This window comes from Rhinichthys klamathensis, unplaced genomic scaffold, assembly GCF_029890125.1.
Source record: "Rhinichthys klamathensis goyatoka isolate OS25496 unplaced genomic scaffold, OSU_Roscu_1.1 h1tg000347l_1, whole genome shotgun sequence".
Taxonomy (NCBI): Eukaryota; Metazoa; Chordata; class Actinopteri; order Cypriniformes; family Leuciscidae; genus Rhinichthys; species Rhinichthys klamathensis.
The window spans coordinates 684,648-705,463 of NW_026606859.1; the positions used below are offsets into that span (position 1 = coordinate 684,648).

The 20,816-nt window shown below is 41.2% G+C and overlaps 1 protein-coding gene across 1 annotated transcript; it reads right to left on the reverse strand.

The window, feature by feature from the left end:
• Window positions 1-11,425: 11,425 nt before the first annotated feature.
• Window positions 11,426-12,696, reverse strand: gpr174 (G protein-coupled receptor 174). Its single transcript, XM_056272715.1, has one exon. The coding sequence runs from the start codon at window positions 12,502-12,504 to the stop codon at window positions 11,524-11,526; it is 981 nt and encodes a 326-aa protein (XP_056128690.1). The 5' UTR covers window positions 12,505-12,696; the 3' UTR covers window positions 11,426-11,523.
• Window positions 12,697-20,816: the final 8,120 nt, after the last annotated feature.

A 20,816-nucleotide genomic window follows, 5' to 3' on the forward strand; every position in this document is an offset into this window, starting at 1 on the left:
TATATATATATATATACACTACCGTTCAAAAGTTTGGGGTCAGTGAGAATTTTATTTTTATTTTTTGGAGGACAGAAAAGACATTTATAATGTTACAAAAGATTCTACAAATGCTGTTCTTTTGAACTTCCTATTCATCAAAGAATCCTAAAAAAAAAAAAAACTGTACAACTGACAGACCAACAACTGTTTGATAATAATAATAAATGTTTCTTGAGCATCAAATCCTCATATTATACTGATTTGTGAAGGATCATTTGACACTGAAGACACTGACACTGGTGATGCTGAAAATTCAGCTTTGATCACAGGAATAAATTACACTTTACTATATATTCACACAGAAAACAGCTGATTTACACTGGAATAATATTTAATACTATAACTGATTTTTGTTGTATTTTTAATCAAATAAGCGCAGCCATGGTTAGCAGAAGAGAATTCTTTTTAAAGTATTTAAAATCGTACCGACCCCAAACTTTTGAACAGTAGTGTATATATAAATGAACTGAATTAATTACTTTACAACAGAAATGAACCATCACTGAACTTACTGAAGCTGCACTGTGACGCTATTCTCTTCTGGAAACAAACTGTGTTGCATTATTGTCCTGTTATCTCTGTAAAGCGGCGTTGAAACAATAGGTTACTATCGTAACCCCGGTTCTCTGAAACATCGAGTGGAGAGATCTACCTATGGGAAGGGCATCCGTACCTGACCTCTGCAGAAGCATCCAATTGCACCAAGTCTGGCTAACAGACAGAGGCGCGCAGCCAATGCCCGGTGAGGCCCCGCCCCCTACCTGAGGGCATATATGCCTGCAAGCGCTGCTATTCTCCAGTAAGTATATTCGCTTCTCGTGTGGCAAGCGGGGCAAAGCTGGTGGATCTCTCCACTCGATGTTTCAGAGAACCGGGGTTACGATAGTAACCTATTGTTCTCTTTCATCATCTCGTGTTCGAGATCCACCTATGGGAGAGCAATGTCCATGGCCAGCCGGCCCATTCACTCCTTATTTGTACTTCCAACGGGGTTGCAGGGAAGGGCTAAGAAGACCCCACCCCTAAAACTGAATGTGCTACCGAGATTCTGGTGACATCCAGCCGGTAGTAACGCACAAACGTATGAGGAGAAGCCCCACTGGCAGCGGAGCAGATGTCCTGCAGTGACACTCCCCTAAACAGAGCCCAAGAGGCGGCTAAGCCCCTCGTGGAATGAGCTCTGATGGGGGCTGCCCGGCCGCGTGTGGTGCTCTCATCGCCGCTAAGGACCTGCACTCATTCTGCGAGGTCTGCTTGGGCCTCAAACACGCTCAAGAAGCCTTGGAGAACCCGGAGAATTGCAGTCATTGTCTTATGCTGCCCAAGAAGCTTTTACGACGCCGTCTCAAAGTTGCCGCGACCCAGTGTGCCGAGCTCGGCTTTTCTGTTTCGGATGGGGGACACGGTGACGACGACGACGCACTACTGGGGGACTCCCGGGCTGACCAGCCCAATCCTGCTTTCCCCGAAGAGGACATCTTCGCGGGCAACCAGCGTTGTTTTTGGCAGCCCTTTTAGTTTGAGTCTTAGTCTTTTGGACGAAAATGCGTTTTAGTTTTAGTCACATTTTAGTCACTTAAAAACGTAATAGTTTTAGTCAAGTTTTGGTCGACGAAAACAAAAAAAGGCACGCTGGAACCAGACGTGCAGACGTGAAGTGCTCGTAGATCCAGCAGCGTGAGGAACTGGAGTACGCTTCATCACCCGGGGACACGAGCACACTGAGGAACCAGACGTGCAGACGTGAAGTGCTCGTAGACCCAGCAGCGTGAGGAGCTGGAGTACGCTTCATCACCCGGGGACACGAGCACACTGAGGAACCAGACGTGCAGACGTGAAGTGCTCGTAGACCCAGCAGCGTGAGGAGCTGGAGTACGCTTCATCACCCGGGGACACGAGCACGCTGAGGAACCAGACGTGCAGACGTGAAGTGCTCGTAGACCCAGCAGCGTGAGGAACTGGAGTACGCTTCATCACCCGGGGACACGAGCACGCTGAGGAACCAGACGTGCAGACGTGAAGTGCTCGTAGACCCAGCAGCGTGAGGAACTGGAGTACGCTTCATCACCCGGGGACACGAGCACGCTGAGGAACCAGACGTGCAGACGTGAAGTGCTCGTAGACCCAGCAGCGTGAGGAGCTGGAGTACGCTTCATCACCCGGGGACACGAGCACACTGAGGAACCAGACGTGCAGACGTGAAGTGCTCGTAGACCCAGCAGCGTGAGGAGCTGGAGTACGCTTCATCACCCGGGGACACGAGCACACTGAGGAACCAGACGTGCAGACGTGAAGTGCTCGTAGATCCAGCAGCGTGAGGAGCTGGAGTACGCTTCATCACCCGGGGACACGAGCACGCTGAGGAACCAGACGTGCAGACGTGAAGTGCTCGTAGATCCAGCAGCGTGAGGAACTGGAGTACGCTTCATCACCCGGGGACACGAGCACACTGAGGAACCAGACGTGCAGACGTGAAGTGCTCGTAGACCCAGCAGCGTGAGGAACTGGAGTACGCTTCATCACCCGGGGACACGAGCACACTGAGGAACCAGACGTGCAGACGTGAAGTGCTCGTAGACCCAGCAGCGTGAGGAGCTGGAGTACGCTTCATCACCCGGGGACACGAGCACGCTGAGGAACCAGACGTGCAGACGTGAAGTGCTCGTAGACCCAGCAGCGTGAGGAACTGGAGTACGCTTCATCACCCGGGGACACGAGCACACTGAGGAACCAGACGTGCAGACGTGAAGTGCTCGTAGACCCAGCAGCGTGAGGAGCTGGAGTACGCTTCATCACCCGGGGACACGAGCACACTGAGGAACCAGACGTGCAGACGTGAAGTGCTCGTAGACCCAGCAGCGTGAGGAGCTGGAGTACGCTTCATCACCCGGGGACACGAGCACACTGAGGAACCAGACGTGAAGTGCTCGTAGACCCAGCAGCGTGAGGAGCTGAAGTATGCTTCATCACCCGGGGACACGAGCACACTGAGGAACCAGACGTGAAGTGCTCGTAGATCCAGCAGCGTGAGGAGCTGGAGTTTGTTTATTAAGCGTGCAGGGCAACCACCCAGTAGAGCATTACAGTAATCTAGCCTTGAGGTCATGAACGCATGAACTAACTGTTCCGCATTTCCCAATGAGTGCATATGTCATAATTTAGATATATTGTTAAGATGGAAGAATGCGGTGACTTCACGTGACTTTCAAATGAAAGATTGGTATCAAAGAGCACACCCAGGTTCCTGACCGACGACGAGGACTTGACAAAGCAGCCATCAAGTGTTAGACAGTATTCTAGGTTATTACATGAGGAAGTTTGGCCAATAATTAGAATCTCATTTATATACGGTAGCGCTTTCAAATGTACTAATGTACACCCAAAGCGCTTTACAATCATATCAGGGGGTCTCTCCTCAACCAGCACCAGTGTGCAGCATCCACTTGGATGATACGACGGCAGCCACAGTACAACGGTGCCAGTGCGCTCACCACACACTAGATACAGGTAGAGAGGAGAGAGGGAGTGATAGAGCCAATTCAGAGGATGGAGATTATTAGGAGGCCATGATTGGCAAGGGCCAATGGGTGGAATGTGGCCAGGACACCGGGGTTACACCCCTACTCTTTACCAGAAGTGCCATGGGATTTTTAATGACCACGGAGAGTCAGGACCTCGGTTTTACGTATCATCCGAAGGATGGTGCTCTTTGACAGTATATTTTGCGGACAACACTTCGACAGCCAGCCATTGAGTGAGGACAGTCTACTAACTGTCTCATCACTCCTGCGAACAGGAAGGGGGCCAGAGCAAATTTCAGTGCCTGAGATCGTACTTGCGAGTTCACACACCTCTTTAACATTAATTTTAGTGATCTCCGACTGGCGAAGTCGAACATCATTTGTGCCGACGTGAATAATAATCTTAGAGAATTTACGATTAGCATTAGCCAGCACTTTTTCAAAATTTGCTTTGATGTCAGGCGCTCTGGCTCCCGGCAAACATGTGACTATGGTGACTGGTGTCTCTATTTTCATGAGTGGGGAGAACCGGTTTAATGTTGTAATCAGAGCGGAAGAGCGGTGTTTTGTCCTGCGACTACAGCGCCTCACGGTCACCCAGTTGCCCTGCTGCACAGGCTCTACTTCAGCCGGAACCCAACAATGTACAGAGTTCACTAAGCTAGTCGCATCCAAAGCAGTATCTAAAGCGGTATCTAAACCCCTTGCACTCTTACTATCCTCAATTAAAGTTTGGATGCGTGTCTCTAGTTCTGAAATCTTCTCCGTCAGATATACTATACATGTGACATGAAGTGCAAGTGACAATAACAGGAGAAGACATTACTCACCGTGTTTTAGTGGTGTAACGATGATACACGTATTCGTATTGAACCGTTCGGTTAGAGGCTTTCGGTTCGGTACACATTTCAAACCGAATGATTCGTTGGACCATTTTTCTTGCTGACCAAAATTTTGTTATTATTCGCGCTGGCGCGACCAGCACAGTGTTGCCCAACATCAAATGGCAAACATGATGGAAGCGGAACGGAACCTGACTTCCTAAGTAAGATCAAAACTACAACGCTCAAAACTGAAGTCATCCTTTTCACAATGGATGTAGTTAGCCTTTACACTAACATAGAGATCGTATTAGGACTCAAAGCGGTTAGGGAAGCCTTCGGGAAATTTAAAGACGCCGCTAGACCGGACAATGCAATTCTAGAATTGTTGGAAATTAGTTTAACTCGTAATGATTTTGAATTCGCGGGACAGAACTTTCTCCAAATCAACGGTACAGCAATGGGCAAAAAATTCGCCCCGTCCTATGCTAACATCTACATGGCAAATTGGGAAGAGACTATCCTTCCTAAATGTACTAGACTACCAACCACATACTTCCGATATCTAGACGATATATGGGGTACTTGGGAACACGGGGAGGACAGCTTTCAGGAATTCATAGGGATTCTGAATGACCATCATAAATTAATTAAAGTCAAAGCAACCACCAACAGGACTGCAGTAAACTTCCTGGACACTACAGTCTTTAAAGGCCCAGACTTCGACACCACTCACATACTAGATACAAAAGTCTATTTCAAAGAGACGGATACACATGCCTTACTGCATCACAAAAGTTTCCACCCCAAACACACTTTCGAGGGCATAGTACGAGCACAACTCACCAGATTTTCTAGAATCTGCTACAGGAAGGGAGACTTCGAAGAAACTAAAAGAACATTATTTAGGGCACTCAAACAAAGAGGCTACTCCAAAACAAAACTGAGAGGAATAGTGTTGTCAAAATATTCGGTACTTCGGTACCAAGTCGGTACTAAAAAAAATGAAACGTCACGGTACCAAGTACCGGTGGTACCGAGTACCCTGTCAAACCCGGTTCTGGATGCGCATGCATGCACGAAGGGCGTGAAGTTGCGTCCTCTTCATGAAAGCGCTGAGACATGGCGACCGGCGGCGCTGCTGATGTGCTGTCTGTGTATATTAAACTGCAAAAAGACTATTTAAATATTAACCCTTACCTCACACACACACTGAAGCACGAGTGACGCTCGCGCTGTTTTCAGTCTCTGCTGCCTCACGATATGATGACATGATTCATGATTCAATTAATCTCCGAGAGTCACTTCATGAGCATTTTACCATTTCATTTGAGAAAAATTATTGTCATATCATACACGCACAGAAACTCAAAGGTCTTCACGGCAACCCGTCAAAATAAAAGTTCAGTTTAACTTAATGAAATTGACAGAACTAATTATATTAGGCCACTGTACAATAGATTTAACTACGTCTCCATTAATTAAAATACTACTACTAATAATAATAATAATAATGTGTGCATAGAAGGTTGCTTATTTTTCACTTGATTTTTTTTATAAGCAATATTTCTCAATATCATCAATATTTTCGTTTAATCATGTAGCCTTCAATGCTTTCAAAAATTTACCGTCATAAATAATAAAGTCATTGAATTGAATTGAATATTTTTTTTTCAAATAGTTAAATTGGAAAAATAGTTCAAACTGATTTTGCTGTGGTACCGAAATTGGTACCGAGAACCGTAAAATTTAAATGGTATCGGTACCGACTACTGGAATTTTGGTACCGTGACATCCCTAGAGAGGAATATATCGGAAATTTACCGAGAAACAAACCAGTCCGGTACCACAACAAAACACGGAGAATCAAATAATAGTCCCCGCCATTTTACTTATTCACCATTATCGGTCAAACTCAACCAAAAGATCAAAAATAACTTCGCCAGAACTTTTGGAGACGAACAGAACATCTCCATAATCACGGCATATAAAAGAAATCCCAACCTCAAGGACATCCTGGTCAAGAGCAAACTCCCTTCCAGAGCTCCCACACGTTTAATCCACAGACACGGGATAATAAGACAAACGGGGCAGGTCAAAGCGTTCTCCATACCCAAAATACCCCTCAAGAACACTAACTGCGTATACCTAATAACTTGCAACAGGTGTAAACTACAATATGTGGGGCAAACAAAAAACTCAATTAGTAGTAGACTATACCAACATAAATACAATATCCGCAAATCCCTCAAAAACAACAGGAACCAAACTTTAATTAAACACTTCCTGAGACAAGGGGTATCAAATGTACGAATACAGGGTATAGAACATAACCCCCAATGGTCGGAACAACAAAGGAGGAAAGCGGAATGGCAGTGGATCAAAAAGTTAGACACCAAATTCCCAAAAGGACTAAATGAACGACAGGAACTCAAAAGATTTACAAATTAGAACCCCGAAATAGAAATCACCTAGTATAAAACACCCACCAAGTCCCCTCCAAATCAGGGGCTTTCGGTTCACAAAACATATATCACACCGCCTCATTCTTTGTTTGCATGGTATGTCTCCCTTGCCGGGTCTCTCTTCCCTCGGGTCTCTCTTCCCCTTGGACCTTTGGGGGAGGAGGAGACCGGGCTGAGGGAATGGACCAAATGCCCAGACAGGCAGGAAAGTGGGTGGCCCAGACAGGTCTAACACTTTCTGGTCCATAAAAGCATATCCTGTAAAGACTAAAAAAAAAAACCTAACCCTAAAATAATAACCTTAGATAACGAATTCGTCACTAATCATTATATATCTCGCCCTTAGGACATACCAAATCGGCATTATGACTTCGGATGAGAATTTCAAGAGATTAGTGAGGGATTTCTACGCATACCTCAGGGCCTTCCACCATGAAAAGACCCTGAGGGAAGGCGAAGCTAACGACGTTAGACCTCGTCGTCTCCAGTACATCACAAATGGGCTAAACGCGGCCATCAAACCAGCGCTTCTGAGCATGAATCAGGGCACAGAAGATTTGATTTATGGTAACGCCCAGAACTGGCTCCAGATAGGGATGGAGATCCTTAAGAAACACTACTCTGAGTGTCTGGTTCTTGCCCAGGACAAAATCACCCACATGAAAAGACCCTGAGGGAAGGCGAAGCTAACGACGTTAGACCTCGTCGTCTCCAGTACATCACAAATGGGCTAAACGCGGCCATCAAACCAGCGCTTCTGAGCATGAATCAGGGCACAGAAGATTTGATTTATGGTAACGCCCAGAACTGGCTCCAGATAGGGATGGAGATCCTTAAGAAACACTACTCTGAGTGTCTGGTTCTTGCCCAGGACAAAATCACCCACACTACAATGAGCAGATGGGAAGAGGCTTGGAATGTCGCAATTAAATGGGGGAGAAAAAACCTGAAAACTTTAAGGGACAGCACCATACAACAGGCTTCCCAAGCGGTCCGAAACTTCATAAACCCCATAAACCCGACCGAAGCCACTACATCCGACACCACTGCACCCAAATCTATCAACGAGGGGGGTACCCGTCGGAAATTGGCGGATGAAATAACAGAAATTAGGGAAGACCCCGCCCCGAAGAAAAGGAAACCGGTGGAAGAAAATATAAAGCCCAATGCGGTAGCCACAGGAGATGTAGAAGAGGAGGAGGTATTCTACCCCACCGAAGAATCCGCTAACACATCGACCACTAACTTAAAAGAAAAAACAACCACTACAACAGTACAGACCAGCATAGAAGAGGCCCAGACTCGGAGTGGCTCAACAGCGATTTTAGAACCACATTGTCCCAAACCCCAGACTAGGTCGGAATCCCAGTCATATGGCATCTTTGAGCGACATGTCTGTAAACAAGATAAATACGCTAACTGGTCCCTAATACCCAAGAGACCCATCCTCTTATTGGGGGACTCAAACCTTTCCCGTTTTCCCCGGATCAACATTGACCAAATTCAAACTGTTTGTTACCCGGGAGCTAAGCTGGCGCATGCTTACTACATTATCCAATCCGGATACCCAATTGATTCTAATGAACTTTGGCCTCAACGACAGAGAACAGGGCAATCCCACGATACTGGCAAAAACCATCGAGAGACTGCAGGGGGCAATCAAAACCACATTCCCGTCGGCCAATGTTTATTTTCAATTAATCAATTATAATAGAGGTCTACCCACAAGGATTCAGGAGAACATTGACTTCCTCAATAACATCCTGACAGAAAAACCCAGCACATCCCAATACTACCATCAAGTCAGTTCAGAACGCTTGAAGACAAAATAGACTGGACACCCGAAACAGCAGAAGCCATGTTGAAACACTGGTTGAAATTTTTGAAAATTGAAAGAACACAGCACCAAAAGAAGTAAAAACAAAAAGACGAAATCAAGCAAGTTCTTGGTTAAAACAACAAATCCCAACAGAAAAAGTGATACAAAAATACAACAACAACAGGAATAATAACATAAAAAAAAAAAAAAAAAAAAAAGGTTGATTCCATAAAACCAAGTTAGGGATTCCTAAAAGATCATACGTTATGATGTTAGTTTTAATAAATACATAACAATTTAAAAATCAAGGAAACTTCTCTGGCATTTCTTTCTTATTGCTGTATCGAAAACATACCGAACCGTGTCGCCACTGTCTCGTATCGAACCGAACCGTGAATTATGTGAACCGTTACACCCCTAGCGTGTTTGTTGACTGATCTTATACTTACCACAGTTATTTGATGGATTGTTAAAGGCACGATAATAAATAAAGACTGTAGGCACGGATGATGGCTAGAGAAAAAATAAATAAAGACGACAGGCACAGATAGCACGTTAACAGGCTAGTTACTAGCGTGTTGTGCAGGCTAGCGAAATTACTAGCGTGTTGTGCTAGTTATAACTATTTAGATAGAAGCTAGCGATGTCAGATTAATGTGTGGTGATGAATAAGATATAATTAGCAATATAAACAACAAAAAATGATAGTAAATAAAGATTCAAAACAGAAAGCAATACGCAGCTAACAGACGCAAACCACTCAGCAGCAGGCAGACAGGAGCAATACATCTTTAGTCTATAAACTTTTTGTATTTTGTGTACATAGAAAGTGTTTAAACTCAGCACAGAGAAACTCACACAAGGAGTGCCCGAAGTGGGCCGGTACGCACTTCTCACATGTTGCCAGTACAGGGGCATCACGAGGCCCTTTTTCTACTCAGCACCTCGAAATATTGTGATTGTCTGTTCAGTTTGTGAACATAAGCTGATGTGACAAAAAAAAGAGAAAAGTTGTGATAAATCATGAAAACAGTTTTTTACAGTGTAGTGACAGACAGCACTGATTTAAACTGCTGATCTGAGACAGAGAAACATCACAAGTTATTTCATCCAACTATAATGACCCAGCAGTGATTGTGACGTTTATAGTATTGCAGGTTTTGTTGTTTTTTGATGTCCCTTGAATTGGTAAATTGATAGATTAATTTTCTTTTAACAAAAAAAAAAAAGAAGGAAAAAAAGGAATGGTTTAATATAGGGCAGATTAAACATATTGCCAATCTAGACAATTACAGCAATATAATGTTTGTCTATATTCTAAATTAATTTGAATTAATATGATCTGTTTAGTTTAAATGATTTGATTTGATTTGATTTAAAAAGAAATATTCAGGGATTGACTTGATAGGTAGTGCAGGACCTATTGTATGTATTATTGCCTACCCTAGTATACAAATATGGAAGCTTGTTTACGCCACTGAATAAAAAAAAATATATAAAAAATTGCGACTTTTTATCTCACAATTGCGAGATATGAAGTCAGAATTGTGAGAAATAAAGTCGCAATTCTGAGAAATAAAGTCGCAATTGCGACAGAAAAAAAGACAGAATTCTGACTTTTTTTCTCACAATTGCGAGTTTACATCTCGCAATTCTGACTATATAACACATAATTGCGAGTTTATATCTCAAAATTCTGACATCTTTTCTCATTGCGAGTTATCAGGCCAATTCTAAGGGGGAAAAAAGACTAACTTTTTTCCCCTCAGAATAGTTTATATCTCACAATTCTGACTTTACAACACGCAATTTCGACTTTATATCAATCAATTCTGACTTTATATCTCGCAATTCTGACTTTACAACACGCAATTGCGACTTTATATCACGCAATTCTGACTTTATAACCTGCAATTGCGACTTTATATCACGCAATTCTGACTTTACAACACGCAATTGCGACTTTATATCACGCAATTCTGACTTTATAACCTGCAATTGCGATTTTATATCACACAATTCTGACTTTATATCTCGCAATTGTGAGAAAAAAAGTCAGAATTGTGAGATAAAAAGTCGCAATTACCTTTTTTATTTTTCATTCTGTGGCGGAAAAAAGCTTGCATATACAAACAAGTTATGAAATGTGTGTTTTTTTATCATCAACTTGATTGTTTATTTACAACAGTTTTTTAACCAGATTCTCAGTAAAAATATTTGAAAGTTATATTTTTATTCCGCAAGAATGCATTAAAGGGATCAAATGTAATAGTAAAGACTTTTACATTGTTACACACGCCCACACATAATGCATTTCAAATAAATTATGTTATTTTAAACGTTCTACTTATCAAAGAATCCTGAAATGTTTTTATCAGTTTCTACAAAAATATGATTTACACCAAATCAGCTTGTCATCATAGGAATAGAACACATTTTAAAATATATTCAAATATATTTATTTATTTATTTGAGCAGTAACCATTCTGCTCAAAAGGAGTGAGCCGAAGCAAAGGAGCTTATAAGCGCCCACCCCCAAAATGTAATACAAGAAAAATTCTCATTTCGCAATAGTACAAGGGAACATAGTGCAAAAGCAACAATACAACAACAAAGAGACAACAAAGTATCTGATCATTACAGTTTTACTGCAACTTCAAGAGCAGAACAAGATTTATTTGTGAAATTTTCATGGCTCATGTCAATAAAAATCACAGCTGAGTTTCATAAAGATTCTGTAGTTCGAATTGTTCACATTTTTCAACAAGATTGTTAAGAGTTCATCAATTGTACATTCAGAAAGTTGTTGTTTTTGATTTAAGAGCGATGTCCCTGTGCCGTCTCTGGTGGAGAGCTCAGACATCACGGTTTGTGGAGCAAGAACCTCTGAGGTGTAACTGCAGGCTTTCTTGTAACTCCGGCCTGGACAGACGGCGCTTGAACTCATCGGTGGTGAAGTAGTACATCACTGGGTCCAGACAGCAGTTCAGACTCGCTAAACACAAGGTGACCGGATGAACATGGAGGACTGCGACCTTAAAGGCAGAACTAACGCTACCGTTGGATTTGGCCAGAAAGTCCAACGGGAAAGTTATGTGATAGGGCACAAAGCAGACCAGGAACACACCAGCACAACTCAACACCATCTTGAACGCCTTGTGCTTTTCCCCAGTGTCCTGCAGCACGCAGGTTTTCTCTCGCAGACTCGCGGCGGTCAGGCACGTGCAGGTGATCACGACAGCCAGCGGGAGAAGGAACCCCGTGAGTTCTGCCACGGTCACGAGGGACACTCCTAGTTCTTTGCTGAGTTGCATCATGGGTAGCTCAGAGAAGCAGCAATACACATTCTCATAGTCTCTTCGTAGAAGAGGGAACGGCAGACACCCCAAACCCACCACGAGCCAGCCGAATAAACACCAGCTGCGGTCCCGGTGTCTCTTCGTGCCGCTGTATCGCAGCGGCTGGATGATGAGTCGGCAGCGTCTCAAACTGATGCAGGCCAGGAAGAAGATGCTGGCATACATGTTGACGTACTTCACATAGAAACAGACCATGCAAGCAAACTTGCCAAAAGGCCATGAATTGTTCAAATAGTAGTAAACGCGCAGAGGTAGAGATAACACTTGCAGCAGATCAGCGACGGCCAGGTTGATCATGAATATCACAGCCTTCTTCGTCTCCTTTATGTAGGCATAAAACACCCAGAGAGCAAGAACATTGCCGATCAGTCCAGGAACAAGAATCACTGTGTAGAAGACTGCATAAATTTGATGCTGATAATCTCGTATTGGTATTGTTTGGTTCTCAGTATTGCAAGTGAATGTGTCGCCACTCATCTTTTCATCTCATTTATCTGCAATCTTTTATTGAGTTCTGCTTGGCATGGCACTGTAGTTTGGGGATGGCACACGTTGTTAGACAACTCTCAGCATCCAATAGTCCAAAACAGCATCCAGTAAACACTAAAATACCTGATCAAAATGCGCTTATTTAAAAAATCCCAGAAATAGTCTTCTGACATTGTTACTTCCACACGAGAGTTGTCCAGTTCTGAAACACAGCAGACGGCTCAAGTTAGATACAATAAACATTCCTCTAGTCTAACATTAGAAGGAAAACTATGGGATGAAGTTAGTCTCAAAATTATTAACAAATACATGTACACAGTTATCCATGAACTTCACTAATGTTGCAAATGTATCCTACTGTCCACAACCAAAATTCGCTCAACGTTTGTCTGCGAAATTCAGAATTAAATCAATGTGAATAGATTTGTACAAATGGAGCTATGCAAAACGTTTTCTTTAGTGTTAATGTTTTATAATTTCTGCATGCAATAAGATGTGAATGTATGCATCAGGTAACATGCGTGTGTTCACTGAAGGCTTTTCTGAATCCATCCTATTTGGACTTTCATTCCATGTCTTTCAGTTTAGTTATAATTACTGGTGTGTGGCACAATTCTTTTCAATTTAAGAACCTTGTCCTGTGGTTTACATGGTCATGGCTGTTTCCAGCTAGCTTCACCAGAGCCTTTAATGTTCCTATATCATATAAAGCAGCAGTCAGGAACCTACGGCTCTCGAGTCACACCTCTTTGACATAAATCATCCCCTTCAATCATTAATCTCTCCTCTTCAAGGAGCTTTTCAACTAGAATGTAGTGTCATTATAAAATAACATTCTTTAATTTCCTTCTAACCAGTAACCTCAGGAACTCAGAACGAACCAAAATGAAAAAAACATTTGTTTTTGATGGATCCCGCTGAGGTGAAGTTAACTCTAGGGCAGTAACCTGCCATTCATAAACTACAATCATGAGAGTTAACATGTAATCATTGACTTGACATGAGTGATAGAAAACGCCTTGATTACGACTGTAACCTCGGTTCCCTGAAGAGGGAATGAGACACTGCGTCGATTGATGCTGTGGGAATGCTCTGCGTGATTGCGTCGTGAAGCACGAGTGAAATCAGTCCAATGGTGTGACGCGCCGTCAGAGGCGGGTGATGTCACCAACCAGGAAAGCCTTCCCAAACAGTGTAACGCTACCTTCTAATAGGCTAAAGCAAGTCGCTAACAGGCATGCAGGAGGTATGTCAGGGCGACACAGCGTCTCGTTCCCGCCTCAGGGATCCTAGCTTACAGTCGTAACCGAGGCGTTCCCTTTCAAGGGTTATGGTCAATTGACGCTGTGGGAACATCTATACCCATGAGAGTACGAAAGAAAAATGGTCACAAAGGAGATAAAGAAATTGAATTACAAGTTCAGGGACATTTAATTCAAGATAAGCATTAAATTGCTAGTGTATTTAATTATTTTTTTATTGTGTCACGATCTCAGCCTGTGTTCCTGTCTTATGTGAGGACTTGTGTTATTTCCTGTCTTCTGCCACGTTTTGTAGTTTTTCATGTCGATTAGTCCAGGTGTGTCTTGTTAGTTCCCTTGGTTACCCTCGTGTGTTCCCATGCCAATCAACCACACCCCCTTGTTGCCTTGTTAGCCTGTGTATAAATTGCCCTTGTGTTTCTCTTGTGGTTTGTCAGGCGTTGTTTGTTGTACAATGCTCCTGTCCTTTGTTCTTTGTTTGCCCTGGATTACCTGTTATTGCTATTAAAGTAGTGCTTGCATTACACTGTGCAGATTAGATTTAGGGCTCATCATTCTACAGAAACAGCAAACTATTACTTTATTGAACAAATTAAATCCAAACTTGATAGAGGAGGGGTTATTGGTGATGTCTTGCTTGATTTTAAGAAGGCTTTTGATACTGTCAATCATAATGTACTTTTATCTAAATTGTCTAAAAAGTAAAACTTTTCTATTAATACAATAACATGGATGCAATCATATCTAAATCTAAGGAAAAAATGTACCAAAATGAAGGATTTATGCTCATCCTTTCTTGATTGCTCTATTGGAGTCCCACAGGGATCGATTCTTGGACCAACTTTTATTTAGTTTATATATTAAAGATCTACCTATGGTATGTCCAGAGGTCCAGATGTACGCAGATGACACAGTTATCTATGCTAAAGCAAAAGAACAAGCTGCTATCAAACTTACTCCTTAGACTGGTTAACTCACTCTTGTCTTACTATTAATATAAATACAACTGTGGGAATGTATTTTTCTGTTAAAAGAACAATGGTGTCATTGAGTATCAACCAGACATTTTATTTAAAGGAGAAGCAATAAATATTGTTGAGCATTTTAAATACATGGGTTTGATTATAGATGCAAACTTAAATTTTAAGAAACATAAAAAAGGTTTCTAGAGGTGCAAGGCATCATGTTTGTATTAGGCACCAGCTAAACTCTTAATGCACACATAGATTCTTTCACATTTATCCTATTGTGCTACAAGCTGGACTCAAGCAAGTGTAACAACATTAAAACCATTATATACTCTTTATAAACAAGCTGTGAAAATTCTACATAAAAAAAACAAGGAGCTTTCATCATTGCATTATTATCAAAAATTATAAATTGTTGACAGTTTTTTTTTATTTTTTGCAGATATGTGTTTGATGTATAAATGAATCCATGATCGTGCGCCTCCACCTCTTAAACAATGTGTGACTCTCTGAGAGGACCAGGGCATCCGTTAGAGGCGACTGTTCTTTAAGAAAACAGCTTTGGCATTTAGAGCAGCGGAAAGATGGAGTTCAGTGCCTGTTCATATTAGAAAGTGCACATCATTTAATAGTTTTAAAACGGCACTAAAATTATGGCTTAAGAAAAATCAAATACGTGATCATTAATTTGTGCGATTTGATATTGCGATATTGTAATTAGTTATATTGTGATGTGATATTATTATTATTTTCTTATGTTTTCTGGATTGTAATGGAGTGCTGTAATTGTGTGTAACATCATCCTGGCCAGGGACCACAGATCCACACGAGCTAGCTAACTGTGCATGGCCCCTGTCAAATCAATTAAATAAACTAAACAATAACTATAATTCTCCAATCCAAGTTTTTTTCTACTACCATGTCCCTTTAGGGTCTCCGTAAAATCTAGATTAAACACTCTAAAAAAATGCTGAGTTGTTTCAACCCAGATTTGGGTCAAATATGGATAAACCTAACCGTTGGGTTATTTTTTTTTTAAATAAAATGTTTAATCCAACGGTGGGGTTTGTCCATATTTGACCCAAATTTGGGTTGAAACAACCCAGCTTTTTTTTTTAGAGTAAAGACACATCATCACACATTTCGAAAATAATAAATTATCATCATTTGTGTAAAATCCTGAGTTTCAGCTGAACCACTAATACTTACAGACACATAAAGAAGCCCAAACGAATGAAGTACTGGTAAAATAGCTCTGGCTTAGAGAACACTTTTGTCAAAGATTTGTTTGGCAAACAGCAACCATCTGTTCTGTGTCTTACATTATGATGCAAGTTTGATCAAATATGAATAAATATGAACTGAATTTGCCATGGTGCTGAACAGATGAGACAGATCTAGAGTTAAAGTATTTCTGTAATATGGCCACCAAAACAACGTAAATCATTTATAAAGTATTAGTTTGAATTCACAAATATGCCTGTTTTTGTCAAAATGCAGCACATTTGTGTAGAGCTGAATTGTGCAGACACAGTTGGTCAGATTAGTGTGTGTGTAGCACTGCAGACTGGATGTTTCAGGGAGATGTGTAGAGGATTGGGCAGAGGACTGGGGCTTATGCATTCATAGCCGTTTGTGTGTGGGTTTGAAATGGCAAAAATGAATCAAACAGGATGAAATTTAGAAAAGACGTCACTGAATGCACACGTCACCTGATCCACTAATGCACATCTTACTTGTTGCATGCACAAATTATGATACACCAAGACTAAATCAATAATTTGTGTTAACAAACATGGATCCGTTTGTGCAAGTCATTGCACACTCATTGTGAAATATGCAGATACAAGTTGTGGATGGTTAGACACATTTGCAACATTTCTCGAACTCATGAATAACTGTCACGTACACTCTGAACACATCATTTGCATTCCTGACCACCTGATTCAAAGGGTTTATAGAGGTATGTGTGTTTTCAGAGAGTGTTGTTTTTCATATTTCAATATTAGGCAAAACTGTGCAGTGCATCCGACCTCTGCACACGAGCAGACGCACACACACCCCTCAGGGAAACACAAGTTTTGCTTTGTTTTTCTTTTGGTCACAAGTATGCAGGATGATAATTCAGAAAGCCTTTTTCCTCTTCGAGATCTGTGTGTGCCGGTTGTGGGTGATGTGTGAATGAGCCTGTCATTTGTCTCTGTATGGGACTTTCCACATTCATAGTGTGCACTATATCACTGCACTAGATCACTAAGCTTCACAGAAACATCCCACTTCACCGCTTATTCCAATCAATACTGAAGTCATCATTTCTGCCAGTGATTATGATGACACTTTACAATAAGGTTCACTAGTAAACATTAGTTAACTACATTAGTTAGCATGAACTGCACTTACTCTCAGATGGCAGAACAATGTTAAAAACTGTTGAAATCCTACAAACACACACAACCAAACCAGCTGGATCTATAACATCTAAATATGCTGACGAGTAAGAGATGTATGATGATTATGCTTAAACATTTTGGAAAATGAAACATAAGCTTTGGAACGGTACACGATGGATTAAAATAGTATTGTTGTGAACAGTGTGTTGAAATGGCTGTCCATGTGATAGGGCATAAAGGTTAACAGGGCAAACGTTACACTGAGAAAGAGCAAATTCACAGTTGAACTGTTACTGAAAACACACATTTCCTTCCTCCGTTCATTGTAAAGTAATGGACAGAATAAATCTAGTAGGTTTCAGTGAACAATCAAAGCGGATTCCCAGAATCTCATCAGAACTCATCTGAGATGCGAGATCTGTGTTAGCCTCAGGATGCTGCTATTGAGACACATTTGGCTAAATCAACTGAAAACTATTATTTAAGTTAATCTTTTGTAGATGTATATTATCATTAGTAGTAGTGGTCGTAGTGATATTATTCAACGTCTTCAGGTTTGGCTTCTCGAGTACTGTTCTCAAAGGAGAGCGAGTGAGTGTGTGTAAGATGTAGGATGGAGATCAGTCTTATTGAGGTATAATGGGCTGATGATGATCTACACCCCGTACAGAAGAGTATAAAGAGTGCCTTACCTTGTTAAGTGAACCTGAATGTTCTCTCTGAACGATGTGATGTCAGCCGAAAGCTTCAGCAGAGCAACTCCCCGTTTCTCAATGTCTTCATCACAGCTTCTCGCCAATGAACACACTTCACCTTTGAAACACTTCCCCCCGCTGTATTTAAATATATATTGTATTACCCCGACTGTTGTACTTTCTGTTTCTGTGTAGCACTGACAGTTGTGTGTGTGTGTGTGTGTGTGTGTGTGTGTGGTTTCCTGTGGGGGAGTGAACAGCACTTATACTCATACTTCTGCTATTTCTCTCTCAGTCTTGCCTGATCTGGGGAAAACACTTCATTCTCCTGAGATGTGTTGTTTCTGCTTCGCCTTACTGTTGTTTTAAGGCATTCATAAAAAACAAAACAATTCTACATTAGATTGAGACTTTTTGACAACAGACATATTGCCTGGAAACTACTCCAGCATTGCACACTAGTGTTGTGTACTTGAGACCATCTTTAAAGTCTCGGTCTCAGACTGAGAGGACTCTGGATTTATCTCAAGACTGTTCACGACCACAACTGTGAGGATATCACTAAATTGCTGGTGCATTGTCTGATTTATTTGTTAACGTGATTTGATGTAAAACGTACTTCATACATTTCAGTCAATATCTTCTAATGTGATTTCTTTTGTTACTGTTGTGCCGGGCTCAAAATCAATGCAGGATTGTCTCAAAAATTATACAAATGCCCAAAACCTCAAGATATGATTACAAAAAAGTACTTGTATGAGATCTTGTTTTTTTATATTATAACAAAGGATATAATTAAGCAATATCACAAGAGCAAGAGAGCTGTGTTCACGAATATGAGCATGATTGCAAACGCCATATTGATTTTATACAAACGTTGAATAAACAAGAAGTTAATATTAAGTAACTTACATTTTAGACACAATTCTAGACACAAGTTTTTGCTATTTTGGCAACGACAATAGTTCCTAAGGAATCCTCAGCAGAACTGCAGTGTGTTCCCGAGGAACACTCGCTGTTTCCAATGAATCGCTGCTTTCAACAAATCGTATTCATTGTCGCCGCCTACTAGTGGTTTCAGTTTCATAATTGAAAGTAGGCCTATCATTTAAAAAAAAAATCATATTTCTATATTCAAAGTGTTATTTTTAAAACATTAATCTGTAAGGCTGGAATAACTGGAAGAGCAAAAATGTGAAAAACAGGATGATATGAGGAGAAAGGGAACGTTTTGATTGGCCAGAATTATACCTCAGCTCATCTGCTACAAAGCAGACTTGCTCTTGATTACAAATAATTAAGAGGCGAGAAGCTTAAATATGGAAACGATACACAGAACGATGGTGTTCATAGGTAAACCCACTCAGAGAACACAAGAGCTGTTTAGCCTCACCACAGGATTCAGTAACTCTGAACTTTGAACAAAAGGAATAAATGTTGTTACGTTTGAAGACATTCTGAATTACTCTGCAATTATTTTCCCAAGTAGATTAAAAGGATTCGTATGTTACCGCAATTTTTTCTTCAGATTAGTGACGACTAATATTCGGCACTAATTCAAGTGTACTTGTTTTGCAGAGACGAGTTATTTCCGTTTAGCAAACGCGCCGCTTGACCAACCTAAATCTGGGTGCGTCTGTTTAATTTTAATGTTACTTTAGATGAGTGTTAAATAAGTGGGAAACCACGCTTGGCCAATCCAAGCTATTATAAGAGAAGTAAAGTTGGTTAGCTTATGTCTGTAGTAGTGGCCATACCTCTACTGAAGTAAACATTTAAATTAAATTCAAGGGGGCTTTATAAAAGTATCTTTGATTGTGTAAGGGTGAATCCGACCGTCTAAGATGTTAGCCAATTACCTCTGTTTGGGGACCGAAACTGGCGAGATCGTGACCGTGAGACCCGCGTTTAAACAGAATGGCGTGAGGATCTCACAGCGACATTATAATCTGAACGGGAAAATAGTGTAAAGAGTTAAATAGAATAATCAAATGTTAAAATTGCCATTTTGCCTTCATATAGTCTAGTCTTTAAAGAGACTGCATGAAAATATAGGCATTTGAAATCTAAAACGAGAAACAGCGAATGTGCATCTCATCAGCCCTGAGCCAATAAAACCTGTTCATATTCAAATGTATTGACATGAGAAGAGCGTAGATTTGACCATTGGGCGTTAACAACAACAACAGATAATAAAATAAAATAATCATCTTTTGCAAAACAAACACTTGACAAATAAGTTGTTCCAGCAGACTGATCTCATGAAATGGCGTATGTATGACACGCCAATTCGTATTTCCATTTTTGGCGTGCTATCAACACGCATAATCGATTTTTAAGCGTGTTTATCAACCCCGTTGACTTAACGTTTTCATTACCGTATATATCAATATATGACCTACCCCAACCCCGTCCCTAAACCTACCCGTCACTGGGGTTAATACCATTTACGAGTCTTCCCCTACCATCCTAGGAAAAAAAATATCGCTCCCCAGATGTAGATCTACATTTTGCTTTGTTTCGCTCGGACATTTAACGGCGTAGACATACACGCAAAAGATGACGGTTCGTTTCGGCGTGGACACACACGCGGATAGCTCAAAATGCGCATAGATAACACACCACTTGACTTGAAAGTGGCGTGTATGTTTACGCAAAGTCGTGATGCCATGTTGGTTCCAGAGACTCTTCAGAGACCAGAAACAATATTATTCCATTTATATTATTTTAATATAATATAATTGTATTATAACTCACATTATAATATACATTATATTGTAATCGCCAAGCAGGGCATTAATTGGAGAAGTGTGACATTAATCCTTACAATTCAATTTCATTGGTCCGCTACCCAGTGCCTTTACAAAAACACAATTAGAAGAGAAGTGTGGCACAGGTAATAGCAAACGATATCATCCTTGACTGCGGTGCACCAACTAAAGTAAATTTACAAGGAGGGTGTGAAATGCTAAACATCAGGCAGAA